Here is an 18075-nt window from a genome sequence, read left to right on the forward strand (position 1 = left end):
TTTTTTATCAGTTGCTTCACTATTCAACTGGTGTAGACAAGACACCATGGGCTGTGTGGGAATAAACAGACATTATTTTAGGTTCTAGTCAGAGCTCTCTTCCTGGCTTGTAGGTGTCTCCCATCATGGGACATCTGATGTCTCTCTCCTCTTTCTGGAAGGGCTTGATCTTGTCATGGTAGAACTGTTTTATCATTGCCAAACAGCAGGTGTACTTTTTATTATATTTTGAATTATATGTGTGCACATATATCTGTATTGGGGTGTGTGCACATGGGTGTAGGTTGTATCTCTCTGGAGCTGGAGCTATGGGCAGCTGGGAACCGCCTGACATGGGTGCTGGGAATTGAATGCAAGTTCTCTGCTATTTATTACCCCCCCCTCCCCACACACACCCCAGGACAGGGGTTCTCTGTATAAGAGCCCTGGCTGTCCTGGAACTTTGTAGACCAGGCTGGCTTGAACTGCTTCTGCCTCCAGAGTGTTGGGAATAAAAGCATGCACCACTACTGGCTGGCTAGGTTCTCTGCAAGTGTGGTAAACTAGGCTGGGCGGTGGTGGCACATGCCTTTAATCCCAGCACTCGGCAGGCAGACCGACCAGGCAGATCTCTGAGTTTGAGGCCAGCCTGGTCTACAGCGTGAGATCTAGGACAGGCACCATAACTACACAGAGAAATCCTGTTTTGAAAAACAAAACTAAGTGGTAAATTATTGTTCTAACCATCTCTCCAGCCCCTACAGGTAATTTTACAGTTTGCCTTTTAATTTTACCATGAAAACTTTTGGGCATATGAACTTTTAAATGTTTATGTAATCAATGAAACAATTATTTTAACCTATGGTTAAAGGATGGTTTTGTCATGTTTAAATAACTTTCCATGACACTTTTTTTTTCTTTCTAATGACAAGGTCTCTCTATGTAGTCCTGGCTATCCTGGAACTCTTATGTAGACTAGACTGGCCTCAAACTCCTGGAGAGTCCCATATCTCTGCCTCCCAAGTGCTGGATTAAAAGTATGCACCACAATGCCAGCTACATTCATTTACGCTTTGATTTCTACTTTACGCTTAAGGCCTGAGGTAAGAATCTAGCTTTCAAAAGCCACAGAAAGATTGGGGATGTAGCTCTAGAGAGGCTGCCTAGCAGACAGAAAGACTGATGGCTGTTAACTGCTAGCATACTCTCAACTGATTTACTAAGTCCCCGTTATAATATTCTCCGCAGGTACTCACTAATGATATTTTGTGATTCATTACTGTATTGCTCTGCTCTCTAACCTCATGTTTAATACCTGAGGCTAATAACTTCCCTCGGGCTCCCTGACAATTTTCAGGTTTCCAGTTTCCTACATGTTAATTCTTTCAAATTCATTTTAAAAAGCATTTTCTTTTCCAATTTGATTGCATGTTCCTACTGGGAATTTTTATTTCCATTAGAATTACAAATTACCTTGGTGAGAATTATGTAAGACTTTAAGAACTAAAACTCATTCATGTGCTGTTTAATTAATATCTGATTATGCATTTTCTGTTTTTTCATGCTTGTTTAATTTTGAGTCTAGGATTTATATAGCCCATGTTCTCCTCCATGTTATGTATCTAAGGATGGATGACCCGCCTAGCACTAAGATTACAAGTGCAGACCACCATGAACTAGTTAGCCAATGCTTGGTGCAGAGTGGGCTGCAATCTACTGAGCTCTACCCCCAGCCCCTTCATGTTTTATTTATTCTTAAGTATTTTTATACTGTTAGCTGTGTCTCACAAATTTAATGCTGTATTTCCATTATATTCAGTTTAGATTATTTTGAGATTTTTTTTGATAGCTTAGAAATGGAGTTTTTTTTTTTTTGCTATTGTCTTTATAACTTGATACCATTTTAGTTAGAAAACAATGATTTCAGCTGTTTTAAACCTATTGAAATTTACTTAATTATGGCCAAGGATATGGGGTTAATCCCAGTCAGCATTTGATGAACACTTGAAAGAGGATAGGCTTTCTGTTGATTTAATAGTGTCTTCAAGTTGCGATTCCTCTAGTCATTCTATTAAGAAAGGGATAGTGGACTCAGCAGTTAGGGGCTCCTGTTGGTCTTCCAGAGGACCAGAGTTCAGTCCTTACCATCCATATCAGGCCTCTCAGAACTGCCTCTTATTCCAGCTCCAAGGGATCTGATAACCCCTCTGGCCTTAATGAGCATCTCATGCACATGCACGCATGTAAGTGGAAAATAAATTTTAGAATGAGAAATGGGTACATGAAAGTCTCCAGTCATGTGTTATTCCTCCGCTCAGCAGGGGGTTTGAGCTCCTCCATCTTGTCTATTAACCTATGACTTGTCTTGACAGACATAAAGCTCCTTGTCTTTGCTCTAGGTTCTGCTTCTTAGTGTTTCTCCTCCCTGCTGAGGGTAGAACCCTGGTCTGTGTTCATACTAGGTAAATGCTCTCCCACTGAGCTACAACCCCAGTCCTGCCTTTTAGTTTTTAGGGTTTTTTGTGCCGATTATACCTAGGGCCTCCCACAAGCTAGACAAGCTATGTCCTTAGTTTTTGTAACTCTTTTAGAAGTGGAGATCTCTTTCCTTTTGGCTTAGTCAGTGTGGACTGAACTCAAACTATGCATTTTAACTTTTTTCCATCTTTTATTCATTCATTCATTCTTGTTTTTTTGAGACAGGGTTTCTCTGTGTAGTTTTGGTGCCTGTCTTGGATCTCACGCTGTACATCAGGCTGGCCTCAAACTCACAGAGATCCACCTGGCTCTGCCTCCCAAGTGCTGGGATTAAAGGCATGCGCCACCACCTCCCAGCTCTTAAATTTTTTTTTTTTTTAATGATGCTGACTGTTCTCAGGGCTCATACAAGCTAAGCATGGGCTCTAACACTGAGCTACATCCCCAGGTTCCCAGATGACTTCTATAATACTCCATAGACTTCTTGCTTACAAATAACAGAAAATTACTTAGGCTAGCTAAGGTTGTGTAAGAATGTGCAGTGACAGCTATACACTGGATTGCTATGAAGAAGAGCCCTGCATCTCCCTAGGGAAGCAAAGACTAGATAGTTGCTAGATTAGTTATGTAATTTAAACTCAACTCTTTAGGGTCTTATCCAACTCAGTACTCTGAAATAGGTGCAAAATATAAAAATAAAAATAAAGGTAAGGATAATTAGAATCCATTCTGGCGGTGGTGAGAATTCTGATATGCAGTAACCAAAGTGGTAAATTCCAGACATGTACTATTATTGATCTCATCACGCACTGTGCAGGCTACCTAGTCTCTTGGTTTCTGTTCCTTTTTTGTTTCCCCAGCCTCCTGCTTCAGAAAATTTTACTTTGGTGATGAAAATCAAAGAACTGAGGGCTAGGTAACTAGCATTTGGAGGCAGAGAAGAACTGAGTTCAAGGCCAGCCAGTGCTACATGAGACTCCCGCCACTCCCAAGGCCTAGGAGTCACCACCCCAAACCCAGAACCTTCTCAAATCAGAGTATCAGCTATCATTTGCTAGGTCAACTCCAAGTAATTAGAGATGTTAATCTGTTGACGTATGTGGAGTTACTTGCCAGTTTGGAAGGCAGTAGACTGTATATAGTGGAGCTGGGTTTCTGAGTTTGGTGTCTTAAGGAACATACATGGTGGCGGTATTATCACTAGGGTCTGGTTCCCAGAGGCTATAGTTGTGATGAGTCAGGGAAAGCTTATCTGTAAAACGACTGGTTGGACTAGACTAGGTATTTCCAGATCTCCTAAATTGTAGAGTCTGATTCTAACAGCCTTCTTGTTCCTTTTTCACTGTACAGGCACCTATCCTGTTAAAATTAGCTGATAACTACCAAGTCCCTGATTCTCTGCCAACTTTGGGCACTGTCCTGGAGAAACAGGTGCATGGAGTCTTTAGTTATTCAGCAGCAAAGTGAAAAGATCCAGCCAACAGATGTATGTAGACTGACAGAAAGACTTTCTTATATGGAAAAAGACACCAAAGTTTTGACAGTCAGCTGGATGTGGTGGTGCATGCCTTTAATCCTGGCATTTGAGAGACAGAGGCAAGCAGATCTGTGTTTGAGGCCAGCCTAGTCTACAGAGTGAGTTCCAGGACAGCCAGGGCTACAGAGAAACCCTGTCTCAAACAACAAAAGAAAGTTCTGACAGTCACACAAAACAGAATAGAGATAAGATGAATTAGCAATCTTTTCAGACTCTGGAGATTATCTCTCTTGTAAAAAGAAAGGTTCTGCTGTTTTGTCCCGAGAGAAGTGGAGGTTAGGAGTTAAGTAGGCTGAATTAGTGTAAGAGCGGCTGGGAGAACAGGAAGCTCTCCTGTTTGGCCAGATGTAGGTAGGTGCAATGAGATCGAAGCTGTCCAGTGTGCATTAATGCCAGCCACTCAAGATGCCTCTACCAGCCTGGTCTAATCAATGTTCCAAAAGCACAATGTACAGAGCAGGCTACAAATGACCATTTATGTATATATTGGGTAATGCAAATCCTTTGATCTAAAGTACTAGTGAAGTGACTGGGGCATGGTGAATTAAGTGATTCTGTTTTGACCCACAGGTCCTAATGAGTGCCTCCTTCCTGGGAGCCCTATGTCTTTTCTCATCCGTCTGTGTTGTGTGCGCCATTTCTGCATTTACTCTCCCCATTGAGACCAAAGGACGTGCCTTGCAGGTAAGTGACTCAGGAAGCTCTTGATTTTCTTACAATTAACCACTTAAAAACTATTTTTAATTATGTGTATGCATATGTGTAGATATGTATGTGAATGAGTGCAGATCCCCTGGAGTTACAGGAGTCTGGGAGATGTCCAACATCGGTGCTAGCTGAGAACTAACTCAGAATAGTAACGTATCTGCTGAGCCACCTCTTAGCTCCTCGGCCACCACTTTTTGACCCAAGAGAAGTTTGGGATATAGGTAGCCTTTACTTAAGCAGGCAATGAAATCTTATTAGAGGGTCCTGATTGAAATTCTGGGTTTCCAGTCTCTCACATACAGTTTTGAGCAGCAATCAAGATGAAGTTAACTATGAATTCACTTCATATATTTTCATGTAAAAGCTACTGTTTAAAAAATGGGGCTGGGTTCAAACATCACTGCAGGGCCTTTAGGATCACAAGGCTTGGATGCAACAGACCAGCTTCTTTCCCCAACACCCACAGTGAGTGGTTAAAGCTTTAGCACAGCTTCCCTGGTCTAGATGTGGAGGGCGCAGCTTTGGATACCTACAGCCTGTGATCTCCATCTGCCACAAGTAAACTGACCTCCAGTTCCACTGCATCTGGAAAGCTCCAGAGCAGCATTAAGCCCATCTATCTAAAATGAAGGTTGCCTGAGCAAACACCTTACCAGACCACCATGGTACTCACTAGGGAAGGAACCCATTCATAGGGCCTGATGGCCTCTAATGGCCCCACCACCTCAAACTAATGAGTTCTGCTGCAAAGGACTGGCTTTTTTTTTCCCTTTCAACTTTCCTTTCTCATCTTTCATGATTGGTCTACTTAACATTAAAGATTATGAAGGCAGGCAGTATTTTGGCTTATGAAATGAAATGGCCCTGAGCTCTGTGTTTAGGCTCCTTATTTTTTTGGAGGCTGTGGATGAAGTCAGGGCACAGGCTCCTTAACATACCTCTCTGCTCAAGTCCCTGAGAACTTGGAACTGTGGCTGTGGAGTATTATTTTCGGATGTGTTACATTGTTTATGCTGCGGAACGTTTGTTTAATGATGAAAAGGTGTGTTGCATTCTTTTATGTTGCATTTGTTTAACTTTGTGAAGCTGTGTTACTTTGCCTGTCTAAAACACCTGATGGTCTAATAAAGAGCTGAATGGCCAATAACGAGGCAGGAGAAAGGATAGGCAGGGCTGGCGACAGAATGAACAGAAGGAGAAATCTGGAAGGAAAGAAAGAAAGAACAAGGGGCCAGCCACCTAGCCATCCACAGAGTAAGAGTGAAAGTAAGATATACAGAAGTAAGAGAATGGTAAAAGCCCAGAGGCAGAAAAGGTAGAGCGCGTGGGGGGGGGGGGGGAGGGGAGATAATTGAAATTTAAGAAAAGGTGCTAGCAACAAGCCAAGGGCATTTATAGTTAAGAATAAGCCCATGTGTGATTTACTTGGGAGCTGGGTGGTAGGCCCCCCAAAAGAGCAAAACCAACTACAGTAGCTTCCAGTGTGGAGCACAGACACCAATCAAGATGGGGCTTTTCTACCTTACAGCAAAATGTTAATAGAAATCATCTGCAGTTGCCCCATCACTGAATGCTTAAGTCAGACAAGATAACTCATGTGTTTCCTTTTAGTATTACAAAGGATCACCACATTCTTTTTACTAGGGCACGAGTTAGGCAAATTTTTACACCAATGTAAAAAACACCGAGTTTTATGCTAATTTTCCATTCCCTACATTTGTGGTGACTTTCTTGCCTCAGCCTCCCAAGTGCTGGGGTTATTAGGTATGAGCTACCACAGTGGCTCACAATTTAAAAAGGAGTTTTACAAATAAGACTGAAGAAATCTAACAGATCATTTGATGTTCCCTATGGATGTCCACCTCACTACAAAGCCAGTCCTTTTCCTGTTGCTGGGGCGTGACTGAAGAACTCAGCATTGGGACACGGTAGAATGTTAACATGGTGCAATACATGCATATGAACACCCCCTGGCCACTGAGTGCTGTCTTCAGGATAATTAGACACATACACATATATACATACCCACCTCACTGCTGTGATCATATGCACATTTTTTCAAAAACAAGAAAACAGCATAGCAGTCATCTGTCTGGATAAACCAACTTGCTCACTAGCTTAAAGGTAGTGTTGAGTCAATAAACTTAAAGAATATGTTTGAAGCCAGGCAGTGGTGGCGCACGCCTTTAACCCCAGCACTCGGGAGGCAGAGCCAGGTGGATGGATCTCTGTGAGTTCGAGGCCAGCCTGGTCTACAGAGCGAGATCCAGGAAAGGTGCAAAGCTACACAGAGAAACCCTGTCTCAAAAAACCAAAAAAAAAAAAAAAAAAAGAATGTTTGTAGTGCCAGACATGGTGATGCATGCCTTTAATCCCATCACTCAGGACGCTGAGGCAGGTGATGTGAGTTCAAAGCCAGCCAAGACGATATTGAGAGATCCTGCCTCAATAACAAACAAAAACCAAGAAAACACTAGAATGTTTATGGTGTGAATTTCTTTAGATCATGTCTGTATAATACCAACTTTACATTATAAAGACAGCACTGTCATTTCATAAACAAGGGTAAATGATGGATCCTAATTCCATGTAAACTGTATTAAGAACAAAGACTTACAAACTAATTTTTTTCTTTTTTCTCCCATAGCAAATTAAATGAGGACCTACAATACTATGGCTACCAAAGGACAAATATTTGATCTTCACTATTACTGAGTTTTTTTTTTTTTTTTTTTTTTTTTTTTAGCAGTTTTATTTCTGCATGTGGCAATTATTTTACAACAACCAAGGCACACACAAAACTGTAGTTGGGGGGGGGTCTCTTACTTAGGAATCAATATATGCAAGCCTCTTATAGGATATATTTTTGTCAGGTGGTAGTGCATGCCTCAAGTCCCAGCATATGGGAGGTCGAGGGGGCAGGAGGGGCAGGAGTTCAAGGTCATCCTTAGCTATAAAAGCAAGTTTGAGGCCAGCCTGGTTATCTAAAATGAAACAAAAACCTCAAAAACAACCTACCACCAAACCACTTAACTTCCACTACCCAAACAAACCAATAAACCCTGAAATTGAATGGTAATAAAAAGTGGAGGGTGGAGAATATAGCTTTTCTTACTTGGCATCAACAACTACTTAACCTTAGACAAAACACTTGGTATTGCTCCATATGGTCTATGGTTGAAGGACAAAGACTCTGTACTTAAGGCAAGAAACTAGACTGGTATCACTGAACTTAAATTTTGGCCTTAGTAGTTCTTTAAGATACTACTTTATTCTGTATGTAACTACCAAGAAGCTGGGAATAAAGTTAACTTTTTCCATACATCATTACTCTTTTTTAATCTTAGGGACTCACTGATTCTCATGATGCATGTGCAGTTTTCCTGTAACACATAACTACTTCCATACTGTTGGTGGGCGTTGTGTACACCAAGTTCTAGTGGGAAAGGCATGCTTCATTAAGAAAACATCTTATTGTGGAAGCCCACTATAGTTTCAGATCACCAGGCTGGCTGAGGATCCCCCTCACTAACAGTGGAGGAGATCGCAGCTGCAACCACAATGAAACACTGCTATGTTAGCACACTGCATCCGAGAGGTGTAACCTCTGCTTCGGGAGCAAACAACCCTACTCAAACTGTCTATGGATGGCTTCAAATCAGTTTCTTATAAACTTAGCAGTTTAGAGGATTGGTCCCAGGACTCCTGGTAGAGACCAAACAGTCCATCCTATATAGAACATGACAGCAAGTGTATTTATTCCCTTCCTTATACTTCTGTCAACTCCAGATTGTATCTATTATTATAGCAACGACATGTATGAAATAATGACAAGGATGTCTGTGTATATTTAGGATGAACATTTTTCTTTTTGGTTTCTTGAGACAGGGTTTCTCTGTGTAGCCCTGGCTGTCCTGGAACTTGCGCTGTAGACCAGCTGGCCTCGAACTCACAGAAATCCGTTTGCCTCTGCCTCCCTACTGCTGGGATTAAAGGCGTGCGCCACCACCGCCCGGCAAACACCAAACACACTTTTTTCCCCCTAAATATTTATCTGACTGGTTGAATCCTGGATTTGAAACCTGTGGATAAGCCAAGCATGGTGATGCACACCTTTAATCCCACCACTTGGCAGGCAAAGGCAGGCGGATCTGTGTTCAAAGCCAGCCTGGTCTACATGGAGAATTCCAGGACAGCCAGGACTACATGCTACATAGAGAGACTCCATCTCAAAAAGCAAAGCAAACAACAACAAAACACACATGAATTTGAAAGACCAACTATATTCTAGGCTTATCAAGTTATATACACGAGCCTACAACATTTCTAACTTTCAAGCTATATGAAAAGCTCATGTGATTAATCTGGCTAACAGGCAAACAATCACCTTAAAGCCTAGTTGTTATTTCACGCCCAAACTATTCGACGGAAAACTCTGCTGGCTACATTTGCAGGAGCAAGACAAGCAATCTACTCTAAATCCTAACTGAACATCACAAGCTGGAGTTTGAAGACACGAGTTAAGCAAAGGCTAGCAGTGGTGGCAAGCCAAGGACAAAGCTAACGGCCCAGCACTCTCAAGATTTCAGAATTCTCAGCGTCTGGGGGATACTCAGGCTTATGGAACTTCACAGTGCTACCTAACACTGTCTAGCACTCAGGCTTTTGAGACAACAGCAAATCAAGCCTATAGCAAGCTATTACCACAATTTTAATGGAATCCTTGATAACTAGCTTGATAACAGCTTTTCTACAACACAAATTGCAAGCTGTTTGTGGAGACGCTTGTTTAGCACACTTAGTCATTAGTAGAAACAAATTCCAAGTCACTTCCTGATATGAACTTATTGGACTTGTTTCACAGATACCTAAAGACTGAGTACTAAAGAATAAAAATTATAGTACAAACAGTATGTCAGGATCTAATAGTTTTGCACATAGAATCTAAGACTCTTTAGACTAATCTGTAACAGGCAATTACTTTCTGTAATATGCTGAATTTTATTTTGGAATTTAATATACACATGAGTGTACTGTTAAAGAGACTGGATTAGGTAACTGTCACTATTGATAAAAGATCACATTTTCTGGCTCACTTGTTTTGGGATTAAGGCATAAGAACATAGGCAAAGAATTTGTTCCCATACTTCCTGCTAAATGGTGGGGGATAAAACATTAGAGAATGTGCAAAGACAGGATTTTGTTAATGTTGTAAACTACCAAGGAAGGCATTTCTAGGATTCAAATTACATCTATTTATTCTGTTTTAAATCCAATTGATCATTTCCACCAAAGAAAGATCTATTAAAAGCTCAGAAGTGGGGCTGGAGAGATGGTTCAGTGCTTTTCTAGAGGAACCAGGTTCAATTCCCAGCACATACGTGGTAGTTCACAATGTCCGTACCTCATGCTTATGGAACAGAGATGAATGAATAGATGCAAGCAAGACACCAGTATACACAAAATACAGAAATATTTAAAAAGTCCAGTGGTGACTTTAAAATGTTATCGCTTCTGAATATCATACTTTCCACAATTTTAAGATAAAATGAATATGATTTTTTTTTTTTTTTTGGTTTTTCCAGACAGGGTTTCTCTGTGTAGCTTTGCGCCTTTCCTGAATCTTGCTCAGTAGACGAGGCTGGCCTTGAACTCTCAGAGATCCGCCTGGCTCTGCCTCCCGAGTGCTGGGATCAAAGGCGTGCACTGCTTCCGGCCTGGGGTGGCCTTCTTAAACTGTCCTTAGTAGACCCTTTAAAGAGACTGGGTTAGGTAACCAGTTAAAAATCTACTTCCAAGGAGGAAAATACTAGAGTGTTTCTTTTTTCCTATTTGTCACTTTTTTCTTGGTTTATCTTGTGCAGGTCAAGGAAATATGTCTTAGAATTGAAGAGTTTTCCTGTTATTTATGGCCCACACCACATCCCTACAGGGAACAGTGCTGCAGTTACAAGAATAGATGAGGGCTAAGATTACAGGCTCACACTAGGTCAAATACTACGAAAAGGCATTTCTTCATCAAGTCTTCCATTACCAAAGTCTCTGCTGCGGTAAAACAGTCACAGTAAAAAAATCTACCAGTTAATTTTTAGGATATCCAAAGCACTAATCCCTGAAGAAACAAAAAACAAAGTCTCCAATTCCTGTTGCTTCAGATGTTCTTCCCATCTTGTGGAACCTCCATGGAGAAGCCTGTGACCTGACTATTGCAGGAACATAAGTCACCTGTATGGGAATTATGACAGAGTTCCCACCCAAGGCAAAATAAATGCAGCATTATCAATTATTAGTTTACATGGAACTATAAAATACTTAACTATGGCACGGTTATTTGGTTGAAAAAAAATACAGTAACTGAATTCAGGGTCACATTCACAATTTTAATGACCAACCAATCACTCTATTTCCCTCATTCATATGGACTTTAGATAAACAGGAAATGAATACAACTTTCTTTTTACGACACTTTCAATTGCAACTCAAAATCTTTTGGTTCTCAGGAAGCAACTCAAATTAGTTTGGATCAGGCCTCAGCAAAAGGAGAGCCTTCTATACATGTTCAACAATATAAAAAATGTACACACTGGTAACAGCAGTGAACTGCAAATGTACCTTCTAAATGAGGAATTGGCAGTGTATTCACCATCCTGGCGGGAGGGGCCTTTCTGACAGTGTTCTCAAGTTACAGGCCTGTGACTGCGGGGGACCACACTGCCAGCCACTGATGTGAAGGTGTCATTTGCCTTTATTACTGCTCAGTCCATTTATGCTTCTGCCTTGACCATGCAAGTCGCTGTCTATGGGAGTTTCCCTACTGCCAGAGAGACCAGGTGCTTGGCACACGGGAAAGCTTTGAGTTGGAGTTAAGTAAATCCCACCCCCAGTGTGGTCTCCATATCTATAAACCTCTGCCAAAGGTAATGGTCACATTCTGCAAGAACATTATGTCTGTGGCAGGAGAACGTTGATCCAGGGCTCTCAGAGGTAAACGCTGGAATAAGTTTAGATCAAGGCTGATTAATCATAATGAACATTTTATTTTCTTACTAATGTGGGGTAGAGTTCGACTGTTTTTCTGTTAAGAGTTTATGACGATTTAGCTTGGATCCACCTGAACACATTGTTACTTTCAATGATCAGGTCATGAGACTTAGAGATCATGACAATAGTGTTACTTATAGAAAAAAAAAACAAGACATTTACTTTTGATAATATATTATGTATCATTACATGAAACATGGTTCTGAACTGTCTTTGATTCAGCAAAAACTTGTAATGATGAAATGTAACATTATTTTGAAAGGTTACTATGGCATAGACTCTAATAGTGACTGTTTGGGGTGTATTAGTAGACATTCTGGCTGAAATACATAAAAATTATGTTTACCTTATTGAAGCCCTGCCTCCCCCTTAGTGGTAATTCTCAAAATAATTTACGTAAGTACTGCTTTAACTCAAGTGACAAGTATGGAAGACAGTCTACCAGAGAACAGTATTCTAAGATAGCAAAAAGAAACGTATTGCCCAAAGTTCCACAGCTGGGGCTGGAGAGATGGCTCAGTGGTTAAGAGCATTTATTGCTCTTACAGAGGACCCAGGTTTGGTTCCCAGCACCCATATGGTGGCTGACCATCCTCTGTAATGCCAGTTCCAGGGTATCCAACACCCTCTTCTAGCCTAGTGGGTGGGCACCAGGCACATACACGGCGCACAGATATATATGGAGGCAAACAAGCATACATGTGAAATAAAATAAATAAATCTTTAAAATATTAAAAAAAAAAGAGAAGGTTCTGCAGCTGTTACACTCTAAATGCTGGACTTAACCATACAAGTTTTAAGGTATGTATATCATCCACTTCCCCCAATAACAAAACAAAACAAAAACCCCAAAGCCGAGGGCATGGTGGCACACTACTTTAATCCCTGCACCAGGGAGGTAGAGGTAGAAGGACCAGAGTTCAAGGCCAGACCGAACTGAACCCCACTTCCAAGGGTCTATATATTGTCAGTTTGTTCAGACTGTGTTTGAACAACAAATGTCAGCTGCACATTCAAATCACCATAACAAATATCACCATATAACACATTATTTAGAAAACTGATTAAGACTGTTACAATACATAACTGGATTATAGATTGTTTACTTAGAGAATGGGAAACTATTGCTAATAAGGTATGCACACAACATTCTCCAGCTAACAATCTCAGAAATGTGACATGGATAGGAATCATCGTCTTTGCCCCCACCCAAACAGGGTCTCATATAGCATAAGTCTGGCCTAAACCTGGCTATGTAAGATGACCTTGAACTTTTGATTCTCCTGCCTCCATCTTCCAAGTGCTGGTACTTCCAGCTACATTTTAATTCATGGGAGGCAATGCAACCAAACACATCCTCATGCCAGCTGTGTTTTCTTCCGTCAACCCAAAGAAAAAATTGTTTCTAGTCAAACAATTAAAAAGCTTTAACACTCAAGTTTGCTATGGCAAACTAAAGATGCCCTTGTATTTGTCAAGTATTGGGCTAGTACAATGGTACAATGATTTTATTCTATCTTAATCTCATTGGTGCTTTGTTCATCTCAGCCCCCCTCCCCCCTAAAAAAACAAAACAACAACAAAAACCAAACAAGCAAAAGGAATAAATTTTTTCTCTCTCCCAAAAAGAAAATTAAATTCTAAACTAAGGCAGAGCAATGATAAAATATAGAGTTCTGTTAAAAACAAAAAACGAGTGAGCAGAGGGCCAGCAAACAGATGCTTCAGAAAAAAATATTTTTTCCCACTTATACCACCCCCCACAATTGATTTCTTCCAAACCCCACAACATACTTTCCACTTGAAATGATAAAGACAGATGAAAGCCCTTTCAGGGAACTTAAACTGGGTGGCCACCAGGGCACAAGTTGAAGAAATCTTCTATCAAATATTGCATGTGTACCCTATTGTATTTTATATTTGACGGTACTACTAAAAGCCATACCGTGAGCTGGGCAGAGTGGCACACACTTTTAATCCCAGCACTCAGGAGGTAGAGGCAGGTGGATCTCTGAGTTCAAGGCCAGCTTGGTCTACACAGTGAGTTCCAGGACAGCCAGGGCTACATAGTGAGACCCTGTCTCGATAAAACAAACAAACAAAACCCCAAAACTAACAAACAAGAGAAGAGCCACACTGAACACAATGAGGCTTGCTCTATGAGCATCACCTGCACAGTAGGGGAAAATCAACAGCAACAGCTAACATGCACACTTACTTCCTTAAAGGAAGCTGAAGAAAAGGTAGATCTAGGAATCCATGAAAGAATGGCCTTGAAGACCTGCTATGCCCAGCATCTCCAACAGACAAGAGAAGAACAAAACCAATAAGCAAACATTTGTTTTTCCTGATTTCCTTTAATGCATTTGCCATCTTACATAGACACTACTAGGTGTCTTAAGAGCATCTGTCTACACCTTTCCAGCAGGCACTCAGGAAAGGACTCTTCTTCCCACTCATGTTTGGGGAGGGCTGCTTTTAAGCACAGTAAACCTAACTCTTATTGTTGACCATAATTAGTGAGTAGTAGCATTAATATTCTAAAATGGATTACCACACACACTCGTATCACACTAAAATCTCAACTTACTTCAAAATCTATTTTCTTTCTATTGTAGCTTTTATTCCCGACTGTTGCATGAAATCCAAGTGGGAAGAATGTCTTTTCTTTCTTTGCAGTTTCTTCTTTTTCTATCTTTCTTCCTCCCTTTATTCTTCTACACATTTCCTCTTTTTTAAATTACCAATGACAAGAGGTTAAAGAAATGGGTTATTAAAAACCAAAGTCTAGTAAACAGCAAACACAGATCAAAGAGGTCACAAACCCTCCTTTGTAGCGGTGTTAAATCACTGACAAGGTTTTGTTTTGTTTTTATTTTGGAAAGGAAATTTTCTTAGAGAGTGTATGGCCGGAAGCTGCTCACTTAACCAGCTGGCGGTCCTCCAGGCTCTTGAGACGCTTCTTCCGGGGCTGCACAAAGTCATCATCCGAGTCATCACTGAACTTAATATCTTCTGGTTCATTCCTGAATTCTAGTTTTGGAAACCTTTTTTCTGGATAAAGGTTCTTTAAAAGTTCTTCAAAATAGCTTTCAAGTTTTATACCAGCATTGGCTACTTCCGAATCAGGCTGTGTGATAAAATAAAGATAGGATTTAAAAGCCAAAAGACCAACAAATTTACTCAATAAAAATAACCTCTCACAATTCTGTTCCTTTCTGGCATACAGCTAGTGGGGGCTACATAAAGTCTGAGAAGGCCAGCTAATTAAGACTTTTTATTGAATCATTTGAAAAAGAGGTGGTGATGATAGGGACAGATCACATCAGCAAGATGACAAGATCATCATGGACAGGGATCTCAAGAATGAAAAAAATGTGGTACAACAGAAGAACAAGCAGAACCAACAGAAAGACACAGTTCCGAGGGTCTTAGAAGATTGGTAAATGGGAACTTTTGGTACATTCTTATTATTTCAAGATAAGCACAGAAATCAAAGTCTAAAAGTACACAGTTTGCAAAATAAAAGGAAGGAATGGTAAATCCTTATATACACTCTAAACTATCTTGGTATGAGGTGTCTTGCATTTGGACTTAGTACATGATAAAACTGCAAATCAAGTGTGTCTTAAGTCTTCCTAGTAACTTCCTTCATACCCTGGCAAAGCTGAGGCCCAGACACTGGGGGCACCTCACTGTTGGAGCTGTCTGGGGTAAGATTACTCTTCACACTGCTGTCGCCTCTCCCCATCTCACCTCATTGAATTCAGCACAGTTCTGAAAGATCAATCTGAAATCAGCTACAAAATCTTCAGGCTTTGTATACATGCAATAATCCTCCTGAAGTCTTTTCTTGATGGTTGACAAGTCCATTGGGTTTTTAATTATTTTATAATAATCAGGCACCTTATAAAACAAATGAATTATTATAATATAAATAAGTAAATTGCACCTGGTCCTATAACACATGCTACTTTTCTTCACATTATTTTGTCACTGGTGAAAAACAAAATCAACAAGCCAATCTGTTCATCAACATTTTCTTTCTTTTTTTTTTTTTGGTTTTTCGAGACAGGGTTTCTCTATGTAGTTTTGCGCCTTTCCTGGAACTCACTTGGTAGCCCAGGCTGGCCTCGAACTCACAGAGATCCGCCTGCCTCTGCCTCCCAAGTGCTGGGATTAAAGGCGTGCGCCACCACCGCCCGGCCTCATCAACATTTTCAAGTACCTACTGTATTTCATACACAGGTTTTGTGGCACTTTCTCTAAAAACAGAACACTTCATATTGGTATATATTCACTGTACACAGTGTTGGGCATATGTATATAATGTATCATGACCATATCCCCCTCTTCCCTTTAGCCCACATTCCCCCTCTCCTATCCCCAGTCTCCCCTCCTAAATGCCCAGATCCCATCAGCTTTATGTCATAGATGCGTATGGAATACCAGAAGACCCATAATTGAGAGAAAATATGCAACATCTTCTGCATTTTGTTTCATAGGATTATCTCTATTTGAATCTATTTTCTAGAAAATGACATAATTTAATTCTTTATAGTAGACTAAAAATTCATTATGTAAACACACAGTATTTTTTAAATCTATTCACCTGCTGATAGACAACTAGGCTTAGTCTATCAGCTATTGTGAACAGTGCTATAATAAATGTGAATGTGCAAGCATCTCTGTTGTAGTGTCCTCTGAACATATAAATCAGAAGAGATGAAGTAAGTATAAATGGGCAATAGACATTAAGAAAAAAAATGTTTAATAACCTTAGCTATCAGGAAAGTAAAAACTGAAATTACATTGAGATTCTACCCCAGTCAGAACCGTTACCGTTAATGAACACACACACACACACACACACACACACACACACACACACACACACACACACACACACACACACGGTAGGGGGGTGAGTAGGGGGGAATGCTGATGGATATGGGAAAAGCGAACCTTCTACACTGCTGGTGGGGATATCAATCGATTCATTATGGACATCAGTATGGAGCTGCTCAGAAAACTAAAATCAGAAGTACCCTATGACCTAATTAGCAATGAGTTTTAATGGAAAATGCCGTCATGTGTTTCCTTTTAAATCTCCTATATGCTCCCTCTTCATTATTAAATACAAAGTAATTATTAAAATGTGCATAGTGGGGCATGCCTTTAATCCCAGCACTTGGGAGGCAAAGGCAGGCAGATCTATGAGTTGGAGGCCAGCCTGATTTATACAGCAAATTCCAGGCTAGCCAGGGGTACATAGTGAGACACTGAGATCCAATATCAAAAAAAAAAAAAAAAAAAGAAGAAGAAGAAGAAAGAAAGAAAGAAAGAAAGAAAGAAAGAAAGAAAGAAAGAAAGAAAGAAAGAAAGAAAGAAAGAAAGAAAGAAGGAAAGAAAGAAATTGAGCAATTGTGAGGCATGGTTCATGGTTCCTGTATCTAGCAAAGCTATCTGGTAAATCTGATAAATCTGATGGAGAGGCCTGCTTGTGGTGGTGGTGCATGTCTTTAATCCCAGCACTGGGGAGGCAGATTCAAGGAGAATCTCTATGAGTTCCAGGTCATCAGAGGCTACAGAGCAAGACTCTGTTTCTAAAACAAGCAAACAAATACCCATTTAAAAAAGATGGATCAAAGTGATTTTGTTTTGTACTATTTCAAGTAGTGAAGGGCCTGATCCTCAGTTCTGATACTCAATAGCATGACCTTGAAAAGGTTAAACCTGCTGAAAATCAGTTTATACTCCCAATGAATAATCCTGGCAATTTCAGAGGATTAATGAGATGATTTTATCAAATGATTTGCATCAAGAAAAGGGGGTTAACTTGTGGCTGTTGCTACTGGTAAGCCAGAATCATAAAAAGCAACAATTTTGGGTTACATTTTTAAGTATGTACTGGCAACACAAACTTCCACCTCTTTTGGGCTTGAAAGATCCTTTCTCCTCAAGTACTTATTTCCTTTTTTGGGTTGGGGCTGTAGTTTAGTAGTTGGATATGTAAGCCCCGGGTTCAATCCACAGCACCCTAAGAAAAGTCTTACTTCCAAAAACTTAAATATTAGAAATAGACATGGTGATACAGCAGGATCCCTTCAAGTTCCAGGCCAGCATGGCTACACAGTGGCTCCCAGGCCAGCCAGAGCTACACAGTGAGATACATATTCACTGTACAAAATAATGGGCTTAACTGCAGTATTTTCTAACATGAAATTGACTATCCCAAGTTAAATTATTTATGAATTTTCTTCTTTCTAGTTTGCATTAATTTTTAAAACCCAACAAACCACAAATAGACATGTAATTGGGAGGTGGAGGTG

At 40.4% G+C, this 18075-nt stretch overlaps 2 protein-coding genes across 3 annotated transcripts in view; one reads left to right on the top strand and one right to left on the bottom strand.

The window, feature by feature from the left end:
- The window catches only part of Svopl (SVOP like), a 58074-nt gene extending 50050 nt beyond the window's left edge, over nt 1-8024 (top strand). The window contains exons 15-16 of the mRNA XM_028889350.2: nt 4565-4678; nt 7350-8024. Of these exons, the coding sequence (XP_028745183.1) occupies nt 4565-4678; nt 7350-7361 (126 nt within the window). The 3' untranslated portion in view covers nt 7362-8024. The remainder of the gene's footprint in view (nt 1-4564; nt 4679-7349) is intronic.
- A 3037-nt stretch (nt 8025-11061) lies between these two features.
- Trim24 (tripartite motif containing 24) overlaps nt 11062-18075 on the bottom strand; it is a 99562-nt gene continuing 92548 nt past the window's right edge. For both annotated transcript variants that reach the window (XM_028889348.2, XM_028889347.2), the window contains exons 18-19: nt 15500-15649; nt 11062-14873 (exon numbers count right to left, since the gene is read on the bottom strand). In XM_028889348.2, the coding sequence (XP_028745181.1) occupies nt 14664-14873; nt 15500-15649 (360 nt within the window). In that variant the 3' untranslated portion in view covers nt 11062-14663. The remainder of the gene's footprint in view (nt 14874-15499; nt 15650-18075) is intronic.

The sequence above is a fragment of the Peromyscus leucopus genome, chromosome 3, assembly GCF_004664715.2.
Source record: "Peromyscus leucopus breed LL Stock chromosome 3, UCI_PerLeu_2.1, whole genome shotgun sequence".
NCBI lineage: Eukaryota > Metazoa > Chordata > Mammalia > Rodentia > Cricetidae > Peromyscus > Peromyscus leucopus.